At 39.3% G+C, this 19,918-nt stretch overlaps 1 protein-coding gene across 1 annotated transcript; it reads left to right on the top strand.

The window, feature by feature from the left end:
- The first annotated feature begins 989 nt into the window (after window positions 1-989).
- LOC139730875 (ankyrin repeat and BTB/POZ domain-containing protein 1-like) lies at window positions 990-19,678 on the top strand. The gene is made up of 13 exons (XM_071641750.1): window positions 990-1,209; window positions 2,346-2,407; window positions 3,335-3,397; window positions 4,750-4,805; window positions 5,802-5,946; window positions 7,433-7,592; window positions 8,134-8,179; window positions 9,616-9,732; window positions 10,911-11,035; window positions 11,613-11,714; window positions 12,686-12,847; window positions 15,984-16,184; window positions 18,852-19,678. Exons 2-13 carry the CDS (start codon window positions 2,346-2,348, stop codon window positions 19,056-19,058), a joined length of 1,446 nt encoding a protein of 481 aa, XP_071497851.1. The 5' UTR covers window positions 990-1,209; the 3' UTR covers window positions 19,059-19,678.
- Window positions 19,679-19,918: the final 240 nt, after the last annotated feature.

Raw genomic sequence — 19,918 nt, 5'->3', positions numbered from 1 at the left:
GTATAGGATCTTTAAGATAATTAATTGCAGTTTTATGATGTGTCTGTGTATTAAGTCTTATGTTTGAATGGTCCCACTTTTATTTTTTTTTTCTATTCCTTCTCTTTTTTTCATTTATCACAAGTGTATACATAAATGCATATTTTTCTTCTTTTTAATGTGTAAGTAATTTTATGGAATTAATTATTTCAGTATAAATGGTAGTATTTTTTTTTCTAATATGGCGTTTATGTTACAGTGTATGATAATTGTGTTTGTTTCTATTTCTTATGTTATGTATACTAAGTATAAAATGTTGTATTATATTACTTTGATTTGTTTTTAACCACTTCACGGACTCACTATGAAGAACAGCCATTGGCTGAAGTGAGTGACTGTGTCGAAATAAAATAAACTGAAACTTATGTAATGTTCAAATGCAAAAGGAGGATATAAGTCAGTATGCTAAACAGCAATTCAATGATTCAATGGAATGACAAATCATTGGACCGCAGTTGGTTCAATAGAGGCACATGTTTTCTCTCTCTCCCTCTCTTCATTGTTATTTATCTAGATCTTATTCTTTCCTAGATTAATTTGTGTTTGTTTGTTTGTGTGTTTTTTGCATACTCGTTTCATGAAGGTCGTCTCAAGAAGTTGTTTTATATTTGACAATATACTACTACTAGTGAGGGCATGAGAGTGTTTACTTACAGGTTACGGACCTTTGCTTTTATCATTTTTTTTTTTGGTTCTTTATTGGCGTTTCCTTTGTTGGGCTTTACTTGTAATCGGGTAGAGGGTCAGAGTCAAGCCAGCACTCGAAGTGAAATTTGTGTAGCCGAGGACGCTTTGATTTGAGGCTACGCCAATTTCTTTGCGCTTGTAAACAAACCCCGGCGCATCTCTCGCAAGGCCAGTGATACAAGGGTCGAGGGTCGCTCACTGCTCAGGCGTATCTATTACATCACCACATACTTAGCACACGTAAAATTGTACGTAAACAAGAGGTTGACTTGTTTGACGTGCTGTAGTAAGGATCCCTAGGATCAAGCAAGATATATTAGAAGCCCAAAAAAGCAAAGCAGAGGAAACATTACTCTATTAGAAGCCGACATTCGTCTTTGGTGAAGTTCGGCCTATGTCTGTGATTCAGCAATAGAGTCAGAGGATTTGTGATTGAACATCCATATCTGGCACAGATCATCGTATGAACGGTAAATTTTAAAGGTGAGTGTTCTACTAGACTAAACGTTAGATCTACCATTCCCTGATATTCATGTCATCTAGCTGACATCACATTAACTCGATGAAGACAATTTAATGTCTGACACCGTTACTATCGTTAAAAATACCGGGCTAAGTATCATAACTTTAACCCCGTCGCGGGGCGCTGTAACACAGTAACAGCTACGGTACGTATTTGTCCGTATGGGGTCGCTGCTGCGGTTACATAACTTAAGCACATTCCGCATTTCCGCAACCTTGCTGTGCATGCTCTGATGGTTTTGATGGGTCTGATGGGTCTAACATATAGGCCCCTAATCCGATTTATAAATGTGCATTACTTCGCGGCATTTGCTAATCTGCTGTTGTGTTTACGTGATTGGGAATGCAGTAAAATAAACCTCTTGACTTGCAATTGCAAATCGAGCATTTATGTGACTTACGTACCCAGCCATGCCTTTTCAATGTCTCAATGAACCAGTCATTTACTATCTGCCACTACTGCACTAACGTTAGACTCTATAGAGTAAGAAATCTTTCTTCCCAGATCGGCAGATGCCATCAGGTTATGGAACACCTAACCCCGGGGCGCTCCTTGTACACAGTTAATTATACTGTGGGAGTGGGGCTGGTTGCAGTTATGGAACATCCTGCAAGAAGAAGAGTAAAGTAACCACCACCACCTCTGCAAACTCTAGCTCTGCCTCTTTTATGAACACTCCAGTGTCTCCAGTGTATGCTGTGTAGTCAACATGATCATAATAAACTTGGGAAATGCATGTCTACGGCATGGAAGTTTAAAGTTGTGGTCTACTGTGTTGAGACTAAACATTCTGGCTTTATATTTAAACATGATTACAATACACACAGAAAGTACCGCAACAATCAGACTTTTATTCAAATTCTTGTCTTCACACACATAAAATTTTGTTAGGCATACGCATCCCCCTTGCAACACACGTAGAACATCTATAGATGTTTTATGTGTGTTGCAAGGGGGATGCATACAATTGTATGCCCAACAAAATTTTTGGTGTGTTAAGATCAGTTGACTCTTTTAGCAGCCTGGCAGGACATTGACATAATTGGTCTTCAGAAAAAATGTACTTTTTTGTTTGTGTTTGTTCCTGCCTATTTAGATGGCCCAGGACAGGAGGGACTTCTTTGACTGCTGCAAGAGGGGCGATCTCTCAAGACTGTCGTAAGTTTTATGTCTAAATAGTAGCATGTTTCATTCAAAGGAGCTTCATATAAAATAAGATTTGAGAAGCAAGTACTATAGATATGTCTGGATTAAAAACAAAAAACAAAAAACACCTACTATGATCGATCACACTCTGTGCATACAATGCCAGTTCAAGGATCAATCATGACATCCTATGGGCACTTCAAAATAGTCACTCTTTTCACTTGACTGTGACATCCCTGGCCAAGGAAGGAGGAGTGGAATTATCAACTTTAAGTGATCATTGATGGCGTTGGTTTCTCTGTTTACAAAATAACTCAAAAAGTTGTTTATGGATTACAATAAAACTTGCATAAAAAGTTGAAATGGACACAAGGAACACCTCATTCCATTGTGGTATTTATCTCAGAATTTTTATGGACTTTTGAAGGATTTTTCATCTTTTGGCATATAAGCTCAACAAACTTGGGTTTCAAGGTGTGCGTACTGGAGGTTTACATATACATGCACTAAAGCATGTGCTCTGCTCGGGCAAAGGTGCTGTGCAATGATGTAAACAGAATGCTTCTATTTAAGGAACTGGCATGCATGTAAGGGTGGAAATGAGTTGCTGGCTAGGCAGAGGTCTGTTCTCTTCTAGTGTTTTTGTAGTTTCTTTAGTTGGCAATCAGTAACCATGAATTTATATTGCTGAACAGATGTGATATCTATCCTTGAGGAAATAAAAAACAAGCACTGTAGGCCTATTTGGTAAATTTGGAGTAGATCTTTGATAGTATTTTAGCATCACTAACTTTTGCATATCACCAGGGAGAGGACTGGAGCTCAATAAACAATGATAAATATTCAACTGTTTCTGTTCCTGGATGGAGCTTGAAGCACACAGGTCTTGTAACTGTCTGTAATCTATTGTATGTGCTTGGCATCCCCTCATTATTTCAGCTATCTCCTGGAGGTGAAGGAGGTAGAACCAAACCAAAAGGATGACTGGAACAGCACTCCTCTGTAAGTCATCAGTCTCTCACCTGACCTCTCTCTTCCTCTTGGAAAATAGATCCTCATGACACAAACTATTCAATATCCCAAGGATTACCAATAATGCAGAGCTGCCAAGTCTCTCTGATTCTGCAGAAGTCAGACTGAAAATGTCAAAATCTGTTCATGTCTGAATAAGAGAATATTAAAATCTCCCTGATTTGGGAATTATTTTTTGCCCATTGAAATGCATTTAACACACAGATATCTCCCTGATTGCTGTGTGGAATCTCCCTGATTTGTATGTGGGAATGTTGGCAGACCTGATAATGTATTATTTTTAGGTAATGGCCAGTGGGCTGGGTAGTCACATAAGTTGATACACCTCTTTCATATAAACCTACCTGGAGAAGGTTTTTGGTAAGAATATGCCCCTCGCACTTTTGCATGGTTTTATTATCTGAGGCAAGGAATTTTGTTCTGACATCACAGCATTGTCGCTGTAAAGTCTATTAAAATACAGGGTTAGAGCCACAGTGTGTGAGCTCTCAGCAGGCAGTGACTCTCTGTATGAGCAAACTAAGATTTAAAGTCAAAGTGCCTCAGTCAGGAGTGCTTCTGTAACCAGCTTTGTGTGTAAATGGGGTGTTGTGAAGTAATATTTACCTCCGCCAAGGGAGGAGGTTTTGTTTTCGTTACCGTTGGTTTGTTTGTTTGTCCGTGTGCAAAATAACTGAAAAAGTACTTAACGGATTTGGATGAAACTTACAGGAAAGGTTAAGAATGACACAAGTAACACATGATTAAATTCTGGTAGTGATCCAAGATTTTTTTTTGTGTGGAATTTATGAAGGTTTTTTTGATATTTTGACAGGTAGGGTCAATGAACTTGGGAGTCCAAGCTGCGCATTTTTTAGGTTTTCAAACGTGCACCAAAGTGCGTGCTCTAGTTTCTGCTAAGACAAGGCGCGCCGCGCAGCTGAGGGTTTATGATGTATCAAAGGCTTCTATATTGGGAAATCGGGCGATTTTTCAGCATGTATACAGTACCTATAGTTGTATGGGTGGAAATCACTGACCTCTATGGAAGAGCCCGAATAGCTTTTCCCCAGTGGTGGAGAGGAGAAAAATCTCTTTGCAAGATCATTGGTGGAAAGTAGCTGCTTGGCGGAGGTCTGCGCTCTCAAGGCGTTTTTCTAGTTTATCATGTTGCACATCTGGTACTTTATTTCTGAATTTCTGAACATTTTCCTTTGGCAAGAATTTCCTTCATGTGTAAATATGTTGGGAAGATACTACCTGTTCAAAACATATCGATCTGTCTGTACATGACGTAGACTTATTATTTGTTGTGCCTTTATGTTTTGTTTCTGTGTCTTCAGATATTATGCTTGCCTGTGTGGTCACAAAGACATCGTCACTTACTTGTTGGAGAATGGTAAGATCCCATCATCCTCACTGGCTTCAGGTTACTAACATTTGTCATGTGAAATTACTTGGAATGCATAAAGTCACAAAAATGTTGACTGCACAGTGTTTGAGTCTACCATTGTCCTTTGTCTATGGTAGTAGACGATGCTGATTATACCTCAAGGTAAGTGTATGAAAAGCGGTATAGAAGAATTCGAAAACATGGCAAATAAAGACTTTTTTGGGGGGGTTAGTTGGTGATGACTTTTATTCTGTTTCTTTGCATCTAGTCATCAGACTATTCCCTGAAACTAGACTCCATCCTGAGGTACAGAAGAGATATTCAAACTCTTCTGGGTATGGGTTTGATGTTTGCTTTCAAATACTGTACTATAATTCTTTCAATTGCTAAATTAAGTAGAGTTTTACTCTGGTTTAACCTTTTAAACTCTTCCTTGAATGCTGTTAGACCTTGTGCTGTCAAGCAGACTCTCATTATAGTCCAGGGAAGTGAAATATGCAGCATAGTTGTTGTTGGTTTTTCTCCCAGTCTTGTTATTTTCTACCAAGTAGGATTAGTTACGGCTGGTTTCACATGAAGCAGTATAACAAACAAATCTGGCACCTTGCCAGAAGTTGTTTTCCTAGATATTTTATTACCTGCATGGGGCATTCAAGTATGTCTTTGTCACAGTGCATGAGCAGCTCTGAACATCCTCTGTGATGGACTGAAAAGCTCTTGGTATGTGTTTTGCTTGTTTTGTTTTGAATGACTTATAAAGAACATTATTTTCATGTTGAACGGAAGAATATAATGTCTCTTGCACCTTTAATTGTGGTAGTGATGTGTTTGTCACTCTAGGGCCCTGTTTTATGATTTTATAGTTGATTTCAACTGTAAGTCTATGGCAGCCTGTGTGGTAAGGAAATTTAAAATCGATTTTATCTTTTGATAAAACGGGGCCTAGATATGGCAGACAAATGTACGCAAAGATTTAATTCCTGTAGGGTGATTGCATTGCAGGTGCCCAGTGTGAGGCAAAGACATTTGATGGTGAACGCTGTCTGTATGGCGCCCTCAATGACGAGATCAGAGACATCCTGAAATCATACAAAGCAGTAAATACTGGCCATGCAAGGAGGAATTTATATGTTGACTTCCTTAAGAGGTATGGAACACATATATTTCTTAATACAAGCATTTTTATGCTATTTATTATGACTTGTAAATCATAAAGTGTGTGTGTCCCTTTTGCAACCCTGTGTTGGTGTGTTTTAAAGGCTCCTCAGAATGATAAAAATTGGAATCTTCTTTATCATGGATGTAGAATTAAAAAAAAATATTTCGAATGAATTTATTTGGGACCTGTAAAAATTCAAAACCATTATTGTCAGGGAGTGTGTTCTCATGTAACATGGGTTGGTTTTTATTTCTTTTTAATAAAACTCTTGAGATTTACCATAAGATTTCATACACAATGTTAGGAGACATTATTCTTGAACTATGCAAAATTGCATGACATTTGCAAATGTGATATGAACTTTATGGGACCTGTCATATCATGATATCAAGATGACCCCCAAATATTACTAAATCTTGTGTATGTACAGACCAGAGTGTGATCTTTTCTGCTGTTGTTTTATCATTGGCTTACTTTTCTGACATAATGAGGCTATACAGATTGTGAATCATTATGATTGCCAGTGTCATAGAAGGGTGAATTCCGTGAAATATACAGCAGCATATGATAAGTGTGTATGCAATATTTTCCAAGAAATGAATTCACATCCTAGCTGTACATCATTCTGAATGTTTGACCTTCATTTGTCGGTCATAATTTTCTCAGTATATGTTTGGAATGGAGATTACTGTAAAAGTGTAAATTTTCATGTTGTGGAAATTTCCACAAATTTCATGCAACCAGAAACTAGCGCGAAAATGAAAGCTTGCGAATGATTCTGCCTGCTATGTGTACCACTTTGTAATGTCTTGATTCCGTAGAATTAAAAACAAGCAAAATTCCTCTTACTTGGTCGAGCACAAGAAATTACTCGCATGAAATATCCACTTTTACAGTACTGTAAAAGTGGAAATTTTCGCGCATTTCGCACAACCCAAAACTAGCGCAAAAATAAAAGCACGCGAACATTTTTGTTTGCCATATGTTCCAGCAGTTGATGACTTGATTCCGCCGAAGTAAAAACTCGCGAAACTCTTCTTACCCTGCCGAGCGCGAAAAATAAGTCGCGCGAAAATATCCACTTTTACAGTGTATGATATTCACAAACTGCAACATGGTGGTGAGAGTGAGGAGGCATGGGGCATTTTTATCTGTCAAACATGAAATTGAAGCCAAAAATAAAAGAGGACAAGAAATACAAAATTTTCTCTTCGCACAAGTCTAAGTTCGCATAGTAAGGAGCAAATATGAAATGATGGTTCATTATTCCTGAGTAAACAATCTTATATGCTACTTTTATTACTCGTATGTCATCATGATGATACCTATCTATTCTATCTGATTATATCACAAACTTATATGTTACTTTTATTACACGTATGTCATCATGATGATACATATCTATAATATCTGACATCATGCCCTCATGTCATGTTTTTTTTTGCCCGCCTTTTCCTCCTAATGGCTGCACTAGGCTGCTGGAGACGGGCTGTTTCCATGACATTGTGTTTGTCATCCAAAACGAAACCTTCACAGCCCACCGCTGCATCCTCCAGGCTCGCAGCGAGTATTTTGCAGAGATGCTGGAAACGAGATGGCATCACAAGAGCACCGTCCACATCAAATCCAGTCTGGTATTGACCCTTTGAATCCAGAAATCACATCTTTGTTTTTTTTGTGCTAGAAATTATTCATATTCAATAATTGCTACTTTTCATTGGTAGGGTTTCATTAGGTAGAGTGAAAATAATCTACTTTCATGTAAGCCTTTTTATGCTCATATAATTGTTTGTCTCCATTCGAGAATTTCCAAAAGCCACTTCTTTACTAAATTTGTAAGTAAATCTTGCATCTGCAACACATTTTATAAGAGAAATTCCTGCTCTCCCTCTCAAATATGTCAACATTCATAAATTTCTTTCTGATTTTTTTGCTGACGTAATGAATTCCACCTATTCTATCTAGTCTTTCTTTAATAAATGATAAGTAGTGAAATTCAGAGGTGGCAGTTTAATGTATACAAGGTGAATTTCTGTAGCTTACATTGTTGTGTAAGTGCTTCTGTGTCCCTACAAGAGTTTTTTGAGAAATACAAGGTGTGTCACACTTGTGATTATAAAAAGAACTAATATATGAATAATTTCCAAACTCTGTTTATCTGTTTTACTATTGCAGGTCAGACCACAAGCATTCAAGGCAGTATTGGAGTATATCTACACAGGTAATGCTTTACCTGTGGTACACAGGAGTGGTTCAATAGTACACATAGTAAGAGTCCTCTAAATGTGGATTAAGTCTCTCATACTCTTCCCGCATCTAATCAAGGAGGAAAGAATGTGTTTTTATTCAAAATTTCTCAGAAAATCATATGGTAATTGTCATAAAGCATATTGAACCAAAACCACCCCCCCCCCTCCCAGAAGGAAGAATTGATTGGGCAAAATATTATAGTCCAGCAGTTTACCTCTTCTGACCAACATTACATGTGTAGCTGCAGTGCCTAGATAAATGCCACTGCATCCTCCATCTACTCTAATAGATTGAGTGAAATCACACAAATGGAATAACAAAAGTTGCATTATAAATGGCATGAATGAGCTCTTGTGCTTTAATTCACTTGGATTCATGACAAAAGCCTCAACCTTTTGTGTGCTTTGATTACCATTTGGCACAGAAAATCCCATAGCATTGTGCATGCTGTCCACACCCCCGTGGCACAGGCAGGGTTAAAGAAAGTTTTTTCTGTAGATACCATGATTATAGAATTTTTAGATTTTCTTGACTCCATCAACTCCTTCTTGGCTATGACAGTACAAACATGTTTAAATGCAAAATATGATTATAGTCAGAAGATCATGGTAAGAATACCAAATTTGCAAGTCAAATAATGTTGTTTGACTGTGCTATGACTTCAAGTACAGGTGGCTACAGTGTAATTAAAAAATATATATATATCATAATGCAGTATTACATACAAATATCTGGTTTTTGTTTTTAACAAAATGTAATACTGTCATTGACATATGGATAGCATTACAAGTTTTTACATCTGTATAAAATTTGATTCACTGCTGTAAAGGTCTTTCATTATGTTATGCGGAGGGTGGTAGAGTCTTCATGTTAAAGAGGGGTTTTAATTGGGCAAAACTTTGGTTGTTATAGGAACAAAGGCGGGACTAGTTTTATAGAGGAGGTGGTTTTCTTGGATTTGTATTTAACAACAATTCTAAGTAATCAATGGGGGAACGGCAGGATGTTTAGGTTTGGCTTAGCCTGGTCGTAAATTAGATGGGGCTAGAAGTACTCAAGGGATGATGAAGGTCGATGACTCACTGGATGAGGTGGAGAGTATTGGTAGGGGTCATTGACTGGTGGAGGTGAACTGGTGGTGTATATCCAGTCATCAGTAGAATGGGAGGGGGTAGTGATAACTTTGTGTATCATTACACAACAATTACATGAAAGGGAAGTAAAAGTGTAATGAAAATCATCTCCTACATCTGAAGAAAATCAACATGGGCACTTCATCTCATCCAATAACGATTTCATCTCATGAATAGATTTACATAAAATCTGGCTGTAGTTTCAAGTGTTCATATGTGATCTGCAATGATGTGACGCTTTAATACGACATGTGCTTGTGTGTCATTGTTGCAGGTTACCTGAAAGTTCACATCAGCGTTGTTGATGACTGTCTACGGTTTTGCAAGCAGTGTCAACTAGATTCACTCATCACGGAGATCAATGCAAAATTATATGAAATAGAAAAATATGGTAAGCAGGATATATGGTAACCATATATGAGGTATTGACATTTTGAATGGAAATTGACGAAAGAATTGTGGCAGGGAAGATGAAAAGGCATTTAGACCAAAACTTGAGCATCTATGCATTGTTCAAGACCTGTGCTTTAACCCGTTGAGGACGAGTCCCGAGTATACTCGGGCAGGTGTCTATGGGAAATGCTTGTTGTAGCAAAATCAGTCCGTCCTCAACGGGTTAAAGTTTGGTGACATGAAGTATTTGTGGGTGTTGAATCTTGTATTTTATACAGTATCATGTCCTGTGCATCGCAGGAATGGCAATGCTATGATTTCACCAACATTTTGCATTCTTCACACATTTTTGGGCATTGAATTTCAACTTTAATGTGCACAAGTTTGGCATGCTTGTTAGCTATTTATTTTGACAAGAACCCCATGCTAGTATGCAGCATGGACAACTTACTTCAATGGATATGACAATGGCAAACTGTCTTCCACTTTCAAAGCTCAGGGATTGTTTGGGATTTAACAGTCTGACATCTTACGCACGTGGCTCTCTGTATCAAACGATGAAACAGCAGTGGTGGATTACAAAATGACTTTCACAAAGAAATACTGTATAAGCTGTTATTTTCGCGAGGGTTTAATTTTCACAAATTTCGAGAATCACAGTTGGATCGCAAATTTAACAACACGCTAAAATGCCTCCATGCGCTTTTTTAATAGAGCATTAATGTAAGCATCAGCGTCGATTTGAGAAAACAACCCCCTGCATAAATGTCTATGACCTCATCATTTGCGAAAATATCTGTACGTGAAAATAACAGCGTATACAGTAGGTGAATTAAGAACATTGATGCACAAGTGAAAAAAAAAATTAAAATGTGTGTTTGAGGGATAGACACTTGGAGAACATTTCATAAAGGAGAACCATGGCACTGAGAAATAGTAGTGATATTATAATGAAAATGATAAATGCTCTTCTTATATCCAAGGCAGCCTGTTCATCGTTATCACCTTTCTACCAGAACATATATATCTCATGGCATAATGTATTACCCAAAGTTTCCAACAGATGATTATGAAAATACAGGAATTTTTAAGGGCCTAAACATATAAACGTCATTTAGTGTCACATATTTTATATCTTCTCTCTCTACCCCAACCCTGCCACTGTCTGAAATCCAGTCCCCAACAAACCTGGTACACATATCAACATCTTGAGTGTAGAACCTGCAGCGGGCAACTCAACAATACAGGACGACCTCAGTCAACTGGCTCAGATGGCGTTACCGGTGGAGATGAGGAATCCAGTGAGTAACTACAGTCATGACATGTGATACCCACCAGCGTATCTTCATTTCAAAGCCCTTGCATGTCAGATGGGATGTCTGTGTTTTTTAACACCTGTCTGCTCAGGTGGGGCAATTCAATTCTTTTTGCGGGGGAAGGATAATTAATTTTTTTTCCCCCCATGTTGTTCAAAGTAAGTTGTGTTAAGAGCACTGCCCATACTGTATTTCTTGTGGGATTCCAAATGAAAATGTGTGTTGTCTCTTGTGATGAATTGTAGATGACATTTCAAGTTTATACCTTTAATCAGGGATTTAAAAAAAAATGACATTTATGCATTGAAAGAAAACTTCGAAAACATTTTTAATGATGCTACAATATACAGCTTGTGTGATGAATTGATTTCTACTATCTTTCTACTTTTGCCGTAATAGACAGCAGATTCACAGTGAATACCAGTAGACAGCAAAATCACAGTAAATGAGGAGTTGATCAGGAGAAAAAAAGAGTAATGACTGTAGTAGGCAAATAATGAATGATTGTTTTGTTTTACGTACGACAGCTGTTATTGCTTCCATTGTTCTTGTACAATTCCAGTTAGCGCAAGGTGTCTTTCCATTTTGTGGAGGTCTGTCGCAATGGCCGCCATACACAGATGTCTGCTTTGAGGTGGAGAAAGAGAAGTTTTTCTGTCACAAAGTAAGCCTGTATGTCAAGGTGTATAGAACCATACATTTTGACGAAGAGTTTGTTGTATGAGAGGAAGAGCCAGATGGACAGCTGTAGTTTGGATCACTTTAAGCATTTGGGAAACTTATCAGTGTATTTGTGTCAAATGCATGAGGCGAGATGTCACTGAGACAGATCAACATCTATTTCAAACTCTGCATTTACTTTGGTCGAAGTGTAACAAAGAGCTCATTCTCTATTCATGATGAAAGTTGTAAAACAAATCTGGTGATATTTAGAAAGTATTCCTTACAGCTTGGCTTCCGGAAGCTGCTTTCAATGTGAATATGAATTATTTTCTTTAGTTATTTATTTCATGATAATAACGATGGTAGATTCTGTGTAGTGTCAAAATTTGTGTGCTAACCCATTGAGGATGACTCTCAAGTATACTTGGGCAAGTGTCAGTGTGAAATACATATTATAGCAGAAGCAGCCCGTCCTCAACAGGTTAAAGGTAGGATGTTGGGATTGTGTGCATGCAAGATATGTGAAGGTTTACCAATATAAAGCACAAAATTTAATTTTAGGATTAAATCAATTCATTCACATACCAATTTAGGAAAAAAAAAAGCACAGTAAACATTTCCCTTCTTGTCATGCAGAATTGAAAAGTCATCTGGTTCCATTTCTCTGAAGAACATTTAAAGTGAAATACTTGATGTTTAACCTGTTGAAGATGGTTTGATTTTGCTGCATCATGTGTTTCCCACAGAAGCTTGCTCGAGTGTACTTGGGACTTGTCCTCAACAGACTCTAGCATGGATTGCATTGAATTATTTTAGTGGTTGAATGATCGCAGGAGACAATGAAAGTTAGATTTAAGATTTGTACGTGAGGATCTGAAGACTCATAGGCTGCAAGGGTTCCTTGCAACTCTGTTGTGATTTGTCAACTGTGTTACTGTACGACTTGCTTTGATGTATTGTCTACACCCCCAGATGTTCTTTTGTGAGAGGAGTGATTATTTCAAGGCGCTGTTTGCAGACCACTTCTCCGAGGCGATGCTGGATCACAACTCGATACCCATTATCAGCCTACATGACATATCAGCAGATGTCTTCTCTCAAGTGGTCTTGTATCTGTACACGGATGATGTCAAGGTATTAATATTGTGTAGTGCTCCAGCAGCAATGCACCAAGACAACATTCATTTCAAAATTTAAGGAGTGTTCTTGTGAGGTAGATGCCAATATTTCAGGATTCTGACTTTCCAATATGCAACAATCCCTTATCTCTTTTTCTCTATCTCTTTCTTTTCTTATTCTTTTTCATGCCTCCGCCACGAAGTGGTGCCGGAGGCATTATGTTTTCGGGTTGTTCGTCCGTCCGTCCTTCCGTCCTTCCGTCTGTCCTTCCGTCCGTCCTTCCGTCCGTCCGTCCTTCCGTCCGTCCTTCCATCCGTAATGAATTTTGTGGACAGCGTAACTAAAAAACCTTTTAAGGTATCTTAATGAAACTTGGCATGTATTTGTATTAGGGGGTGAAGTTGTGCCTATCAACTTTTGGGTGCACATGCTCAAGGTCAAAGGTCAAAAGGTTAAGGTTAAATTACACAAAATTTCACTATTTCCACCATATCTATGCAATGCCTGAAGATATTTTCTTAAAACTTAGTGTATATATGTATTACCCAATTAAGATTCTCTGGTGAAAGTTTGGGGTCATGAGGTCAAAGGTCAAAAGGTCAAGTAACAATATTAAAACTTCACTTTTTTCTCTGTAACTTGGAAATTGTTCAAGGTATCTTCATGGAACATAGTATATATACATGTTCTGACTGGCAGTGATTATCTAGATAATTTAGGGTTCATGGGGTCAAAGGTCAGGGGTCAAACATTACGGGCAACACTTCAACATTTTAGTATTTCCCTCACCTTTATGCAATGCCAGCAGGATTATTTTTTTTTACACTTGGTGTATGCATGTATGTACAGGGGAAACTCGGTATAACGAACACTGCTATATTGAGATATCGGTTATAACGAGGAAATTTTCTCGGTCCCAAATTTCCTTCCACACAAGTCTATGTAAAATGCTACTCTTATAGCGAGATCGGCTATAACGAAATAACTGCTATAACGAGATAAATTTTGTGACTTCCAAACAAAGAAAAACATAGTAAATCAAACCTGCTATAGCGAGGTAAAGCAAAATGCCTTCGGTAAAGCTTTACTTCGCCTGTGCTATCATCTTCCGAGATTGTAAAGCTTGATGCGCCAAAAACTGTCTTGTACACATATAATCATTTTCTTCAGTGCTCTCCAGCTAGCTCTGCATGTTGTACGTGTGAAGTGTGTGTGTGCACGCACACTGATACATGGAGAAAATGTGGTGGGACGGCCATATGTATACATGACATCATCATGACGTTTAGTAGGTGTGAGGCAATCTGACGCTGTGATTGGCCTTCTACTTAGGGAATTCCCCGTCTTCACACACACGCAGTCATAATGTACACACAGAATGTGTCACATACACACACAGCATTGTGGAGACCATATTCAAGCTTTCCACACAACACACACCCATACGATAACCACATACCAATCCACAGACGATCTTGATACAATCGCAAGCTATATAAATTTACAAATTCAAACATCTACAATTAATAAGAAACACATTCTTGATATTGGATTTCCTTGGCGAAAAACATCTTCTTACCCATAAAGGTGAGTAATTCCCTCATACACAATATCAAGTTATCAGTATTGATTGAAATATAATGGGTAGTCCCACATGTGCAAATTAATGTCTTTATTTTATGCCTTCTTTTATGCCTACTGATATAACGAGATATCGGCTATAACGAGGAAAATGACTCGGTCCCGACCATCTCGTTATATCGAGTTTCCACTGTATAACCTAATAGAGATTCTCTGGAAACTTTTTTTTTTCTTCTTTTTTTTTTGCCTCAAAGGTCAAAAGGTCAAAGATCAAGGGAAAGTGCTGAACTAACTTTTTCTCCATATCTCAGAAGTGGCTCAAGTTGTCTTGAAACTTTCTACATATTTATGCATGTTCTGGCTGACAGTGATTATCCTATGAATTTTAGGGTCAAAGGCCAGATGAAAATGGTAACAATGTACTTTTCAATACAGGAATTGCACTTTTTCTCCATATCTTAAAAATTACTCAATGCATAAACTTATGAAGGGGCAAAGTCTAGTTAAAGTCCTTAAATCCCAAAATACATGCTCTCCTATTCATCCAATTAAACCTAGGTCAAGGAAGGTGAACATTCATTTGTGACAAACTTGTCATTTTAATATTTTGCCAATTTTGTGAAAATGTAATCACACATTGTCCACATGTACTATAGACCTATTAGGTGAATCATGCATTATGGCGGAGGCATACCAGTCGCCTTAGCGACATTTCTAGTTATTTATTCAATTAAAATTACAATAATTCTCAAGAGAATGAAAATTTATGTATATATATTTTTTCTTTTGGTGGCACTGCAGAGAACACATCATTTCTATTTTTTTTTTTTGTAGTAGTAATAATTCTAGATTATCTCATATTTATTCTTTGTATATACTTCTGTGCATAACCTTTTAAAAGTTTGGATCTGTTTCCATCAGTTTTCAGACTCTTCACTCAATATTTATGTATTTTAAAAATCAGATTAAAACTTTGTGCAGTCATTTTTTTTTTATTACGAAGTGTTATATCTGAATCTTATTGTGAACACTCAGGCTATTGTGATATTTCCCCCAATCTAATGATTATTTTCTGCAAATTACTAGATTCTAGAAGCTTCCTTTTTTTATACGGGAAGATCAAATCACAAATTAAATCTGTTTCTTCATACTTTGCAAGAATTCAGTGATCATACTTTTTTTGATTGATAGTGTTATTTAGTTGCATTTACCGCCATCCTACATAATTTGTGAAAAGGGGGAGGGGTGGGGGGAGTCATGAGCGTGAAACAGCAAAGCACTGTTTTCTTTCCATAAAAGAGATAAATACAGATTTTATGCAGTAGGTTTCATGCCAATGGTTATATTACTTGACTGCACAAATGCTGTCAAGCCGTAGTGTCAATCTACTTACAAATGAATATAATCTTAATCAGAAACCTGAAGAAAAAAGAAAAAACATGAAGAAATGTCTTTATCTGCTCTCAACTAGAAATACAGAAGTGACCAGATGAAACAAAAAAACAGAAAAAAAATCAAAATTTTTATCCCTTGTCTCACCTCATCTGTTCCCCCCCCCCCAAAAAAAAAGCTTACAGAAGATCTGACGTATGAAGTTCTAGTGGTAGCAGATCTGTACCTCTTACCCGGCCTCAAGAAGCTGTGCGCCAACAAAATTGGGTCTCGGCTGACGGAGGAGAACGTCTTCCAGGTGATAAGGGTCAGCCGAATGTTCAACCTGGTCAGGCTGGAAGATCAGTGCGTGGAGTACATCAGCAAGATTGTGGAGCGGGTGAGTGCCAAAAGAAAGAGGGAAGGATCGAGTGAATGAGAGTGTCAGTGAGTGAGGAAGTAAAAAAACAAATAATTGCGACCCTGCACCACAAACCAGCATAGAGGCACCAGACATGGATTTTTATTCAAGGGCAGATTCTGAAAGAGCAGACTTGGAGCTTTGAAGTGGTGTATGACTCAATTCAAATGGACTCTCCTCACCAATCTTAATATTCAAAAGAAAGCGCACACTCCAAAAAAGTGTGTAGTGAGAAAAGAGGCTCTGAAGTATAGACCGATTTGGGTTCGTTGAGGGCAGCAGACAATTTGTGGCACTGGGCGCAGCCATGAGGTGTCTTAGCCGACCCCCCCCCTCCTCTCCCCACCCCACGGGCAACATGTTTATCGCGCACATGTAAGAAAGGTTCGCGCACTAAACAAGCATTCGCGCACTCAGTACGAGACGCCCATTGGCTGAAGCAACCATGCATCAGTTTTTCATTCCGCGCGCGGAAGGGGGTGGGGGAGAGAGGAGGTGGGGTCGGCTAAGACACCTCGTTAATGGCGCTGCCCATGCCAAAAATACACATAGCGCGTCACAGAAACGGTCTATAGGGTCTATACAAGCGCTTTATCTTACCAAGCCATGCTCTGTGCAAGTAATGGAACAAAAACGGGATGTGAAATTTGGTAGCAACAACAATGAAGGGATCATTAGATTAAGCTGAAATTGAACATGCTCTATTAGCACACTCTAACCATGACTAATGAGGAGGGATTAAGGGAAGGAGAAAGAGAAAATGAGGGATAAGGAGAGAGAGAGTGGACTGAGATGGAAAGGGAGGGAAGGAAAGAAAAAGAAAGGGAAAATGACAGGAGGGAGGAAGGAAGGAAGTGAAAAAAGAAAGTCCCCGGTTCTTCATTAGGATTACATTTGCTGTTGGACTAAATTTCCACATTTAAAATTTACGGGCAGTTGCAAATTGACTGCATTTATTACCTCCGCCAAGGGAGGAGGTTATGTTTTCGTTACCATTGGTTTGTGTGTTCGTTTGTTTGTTTGTTACTTAGTTTGTCTGTGTGCAAAATAACTCAAAAAGTAGACCCCGTTTACAGTGCGAGGCTCGGCCGCGGCCGAGCTGCGGCCGAGCCCAGCCCCGCTTCAGTGTAAGTACGCAAAAGGCCAAATGCGAGGCCAAAATTGGCCTCGCATTTGGCCTCGCTCTGGAGGTGGTCTCGGCCGTGGCCGAGCCGCGGCCAAGCCCGGCCTCTTCTTGGTGTAAACGCAAACTGGGTCAAATGCGCGGCCAATTTTAGTCTGGCTTCCAGACCCTCTGCCTGTACTATTTCGCTACTCACGATATTAACCCCCTCAACGTGGAAAACTAGTATAGTTTAAGGTGGTTTTGTCCTGCAAAGGATTTTTCCTTCGGCAAAGGCCTTTGCCCGAACGGCGACTTTGTCGCCACGGAATCCAGTTGGCAAAAGGTCTGAAAACCAGGCTATACCAAATTGCGTTTGTTTGCAAGCAGATCGCCACTACGACAAAATATTGAAAGGTTTGAATTAAAAGCGCGGCTGTAAACGGACAAAATTGCGAGGCTCAGCTGCGCAATTAAGGCCGGGCTCGGCCGCGGCCGAGTCGCGACCGAGCCCGGCCCGGCACTGTGAACGGGTTCGTAGTTACCGGATTTGGATGAAACTTGCAGGAAAGGTTTAGAATGATACAAGTAAGAGATGATTAAATTTTTGTAGTGATCCGAGAATTTTGGGGGAATTTATGAAGGATTTTTGACATTTTGGCAGGTAGGGTCAATGAACTTGGGAGTTAAGGCTGCGCGTATTTGAGATTTGCATGTGCGCACTGAAGTGCGTGCTCTAGTTTATGCTAGGGCAAGGCGCGCCGTGGAGCTAAGGGTTTATGACGTAACAAAGGCTCCTGTATTGGGAAATTGGGCGAATTTCAGCACAAGTACGTATGGATGGAAATCACTGATATCTCTATGGAAGAACAAGATCAGTGGTGGAAATGAGTTGCATGCTTGGCGGAGGTCTGCGCTCTCAGAGTGCCTCTCTAATTTGAAATATGCTTTCTAGCTCTAAGAGTTCTCATCAAGTGCACAATGCGTATGTGCGTCCCAATTTTGTAAGGATTATGTCAAGGGTGCAACCAAACTTTTCATTTCATATTCATTTTATTTCAGTGTGATGAAAAATGTTACTGTGTGTTTATTGGTTGCAAAGAAACTTATGTTTGCTGAGAACATGGTACTGCTGATAACAAAGAAAGTTAAGGTTCCCACCAACCTTTGTTGTACTAGAATTCCAAAAATCAATAATGTGTGTTTTTATGAGAAAAAAGCAAAAGCAAAACAAAACAAAACATGAAGGCTATTAGTGGATAGAAATGTTGCAGAATATAGCAAAGGAGTCATAGGAGTATGCTAGAACCTTCATTGTGAGCAGAGTGAGGGTCTAGGGCAATTACCCCCAACCATTCCCCTGACCCTAACTCTAATCCTAATCTTGAAGCTAATCCTAACCCTAATCTAAACTCTAACCTAATCACTAACCAGTATTCAGCCTGGGGGAGGGGGGGGGGGGGGTGGTAATCGCCCTGATACGTTCTCAGAATGTGATCAACATCCTGTTTAATCCAATTCTTCCATTCTCAAACTCAATAAAGGTGATTGACAGGGAGGAATTCATTGACCTGGTGAAGGAAGACGCAGCGGTGATCAAGAACCGCGAGGAGATCGACACCATCGCCATCATTGACGACCTCCGCTTTCACATCGCCAGCAACCTCAAGACCTTCAGCGAGGTGCAGGAGGCCCAGGAGAAGCTCAACAGCTTGGACAATCTCCTGCAAGAACTGGACATCGACTGTTGAGCTGTAATCCCACAAGGGGTCATCTGGTCAACCAGACCGACGACTGGGAAGACTGTGTAACAAGGAAGAAGAGAACAGTTTACAGCAAGTGCCTGCAGTGATGAGGGACAAGTTCTTCAAAGGCCCCCGCATGTAGGAATTCACTGAGGTTGATGACTTGGAGGAAGTAAGCAGATATCGTCTGATGGAGGTGATCCAACATTTGGGGAAACAAAATCCTTCTATTCCGACATGTGGTGTGAGTCTCAAACTATCAGTCTTGAGTATGTGTCCAGCATGAAGGAACTGTATTCCTGTCAGCGATGACCATTATTCCCCGAGTCATCTGTAGCCTTATTTGATCCACAGCAATTTGCATGATGTTTGTACCTGAAGCGAGAAATAACCATATGTGTATGCTTTTTGAACCCTGTTTTCCTCAGTCCATCTGGTGAGATTGCCTTTTCTTGCATCATACCTGTGAAGAATCATAGAGAATAGAGTGTGTGTTGGGCAAATTGCATTGGCAGAGCATTGTGAGTGCCCTGTGTTTGTCAGCAGAACAGAGCATTGCAACTGAATTTTTTCCACAGATTGGACAGAGTTTTGATTTCTGATGCAATTATCATTCATGTGAGAGATGGGGGGGGGGGGGGCTGGTTAAAAATGCTTCTGAGGGAGTGGAGTGGGTGGGCTGCAGGGGCAAGTTAGAATTCCACTGACTGGGGTAATCAATAGTGGATTGTAAAGTGCTGTCATGGAAAGGCACACCACATAGAGAGAGAGAGAGAAAAAAAAAAACATCCCCAAGACAGCAGCTGCTGTACTCTGCATAGGATCTGGTAGACCAGCTCTTAACCCAGTTGATATTAGAGTACCTA

The sequence above is a fragment of the Diadema antillarum genome, unplaced genomic scaffold, assembly GCF_040938485.1.
Source record: "Diadema antillarum isolate AM-2024a unplaced genomic scaffold, OU_Dant_1.0 seq00000341_RagTag, whole genome shotgun sequence".
Lineage (NCBI taxonomy): Eukaryota > Metazoa > Echinodermata > Echinoidea > Diadematoida > Diadematidae > Diadema > Diadema antillarum.
This window is presented reverse-complemented; position numbering and strand designations above follow the sequence as displayed.

Excerpts from the sequence above, each read along its gene's own strand:
- LOC139730875 (XM_071641750.1), top strand. The coding sequence starts at position 2,346 with ATGGCCCAGGACAGGAGGGACTTCTTTGACTGCTGCAAGAGGGGCGAT. Across the intron at positions 3,398-4,749 it reads GACTGGAACAGCACTCCTCT|ATATTATGCTTGCCTGTGTG; the intron begins GTAAGTCATCAG and ends CTGTGTCTTCAG. Across the intron at positions 8,180-9,615 it reads ATTGGAGTATATCTACACAG|GTTACCTGAAAGTTCACATC; the intron begins GTAATGCTTTAC and ends TCATTGTTGCAG.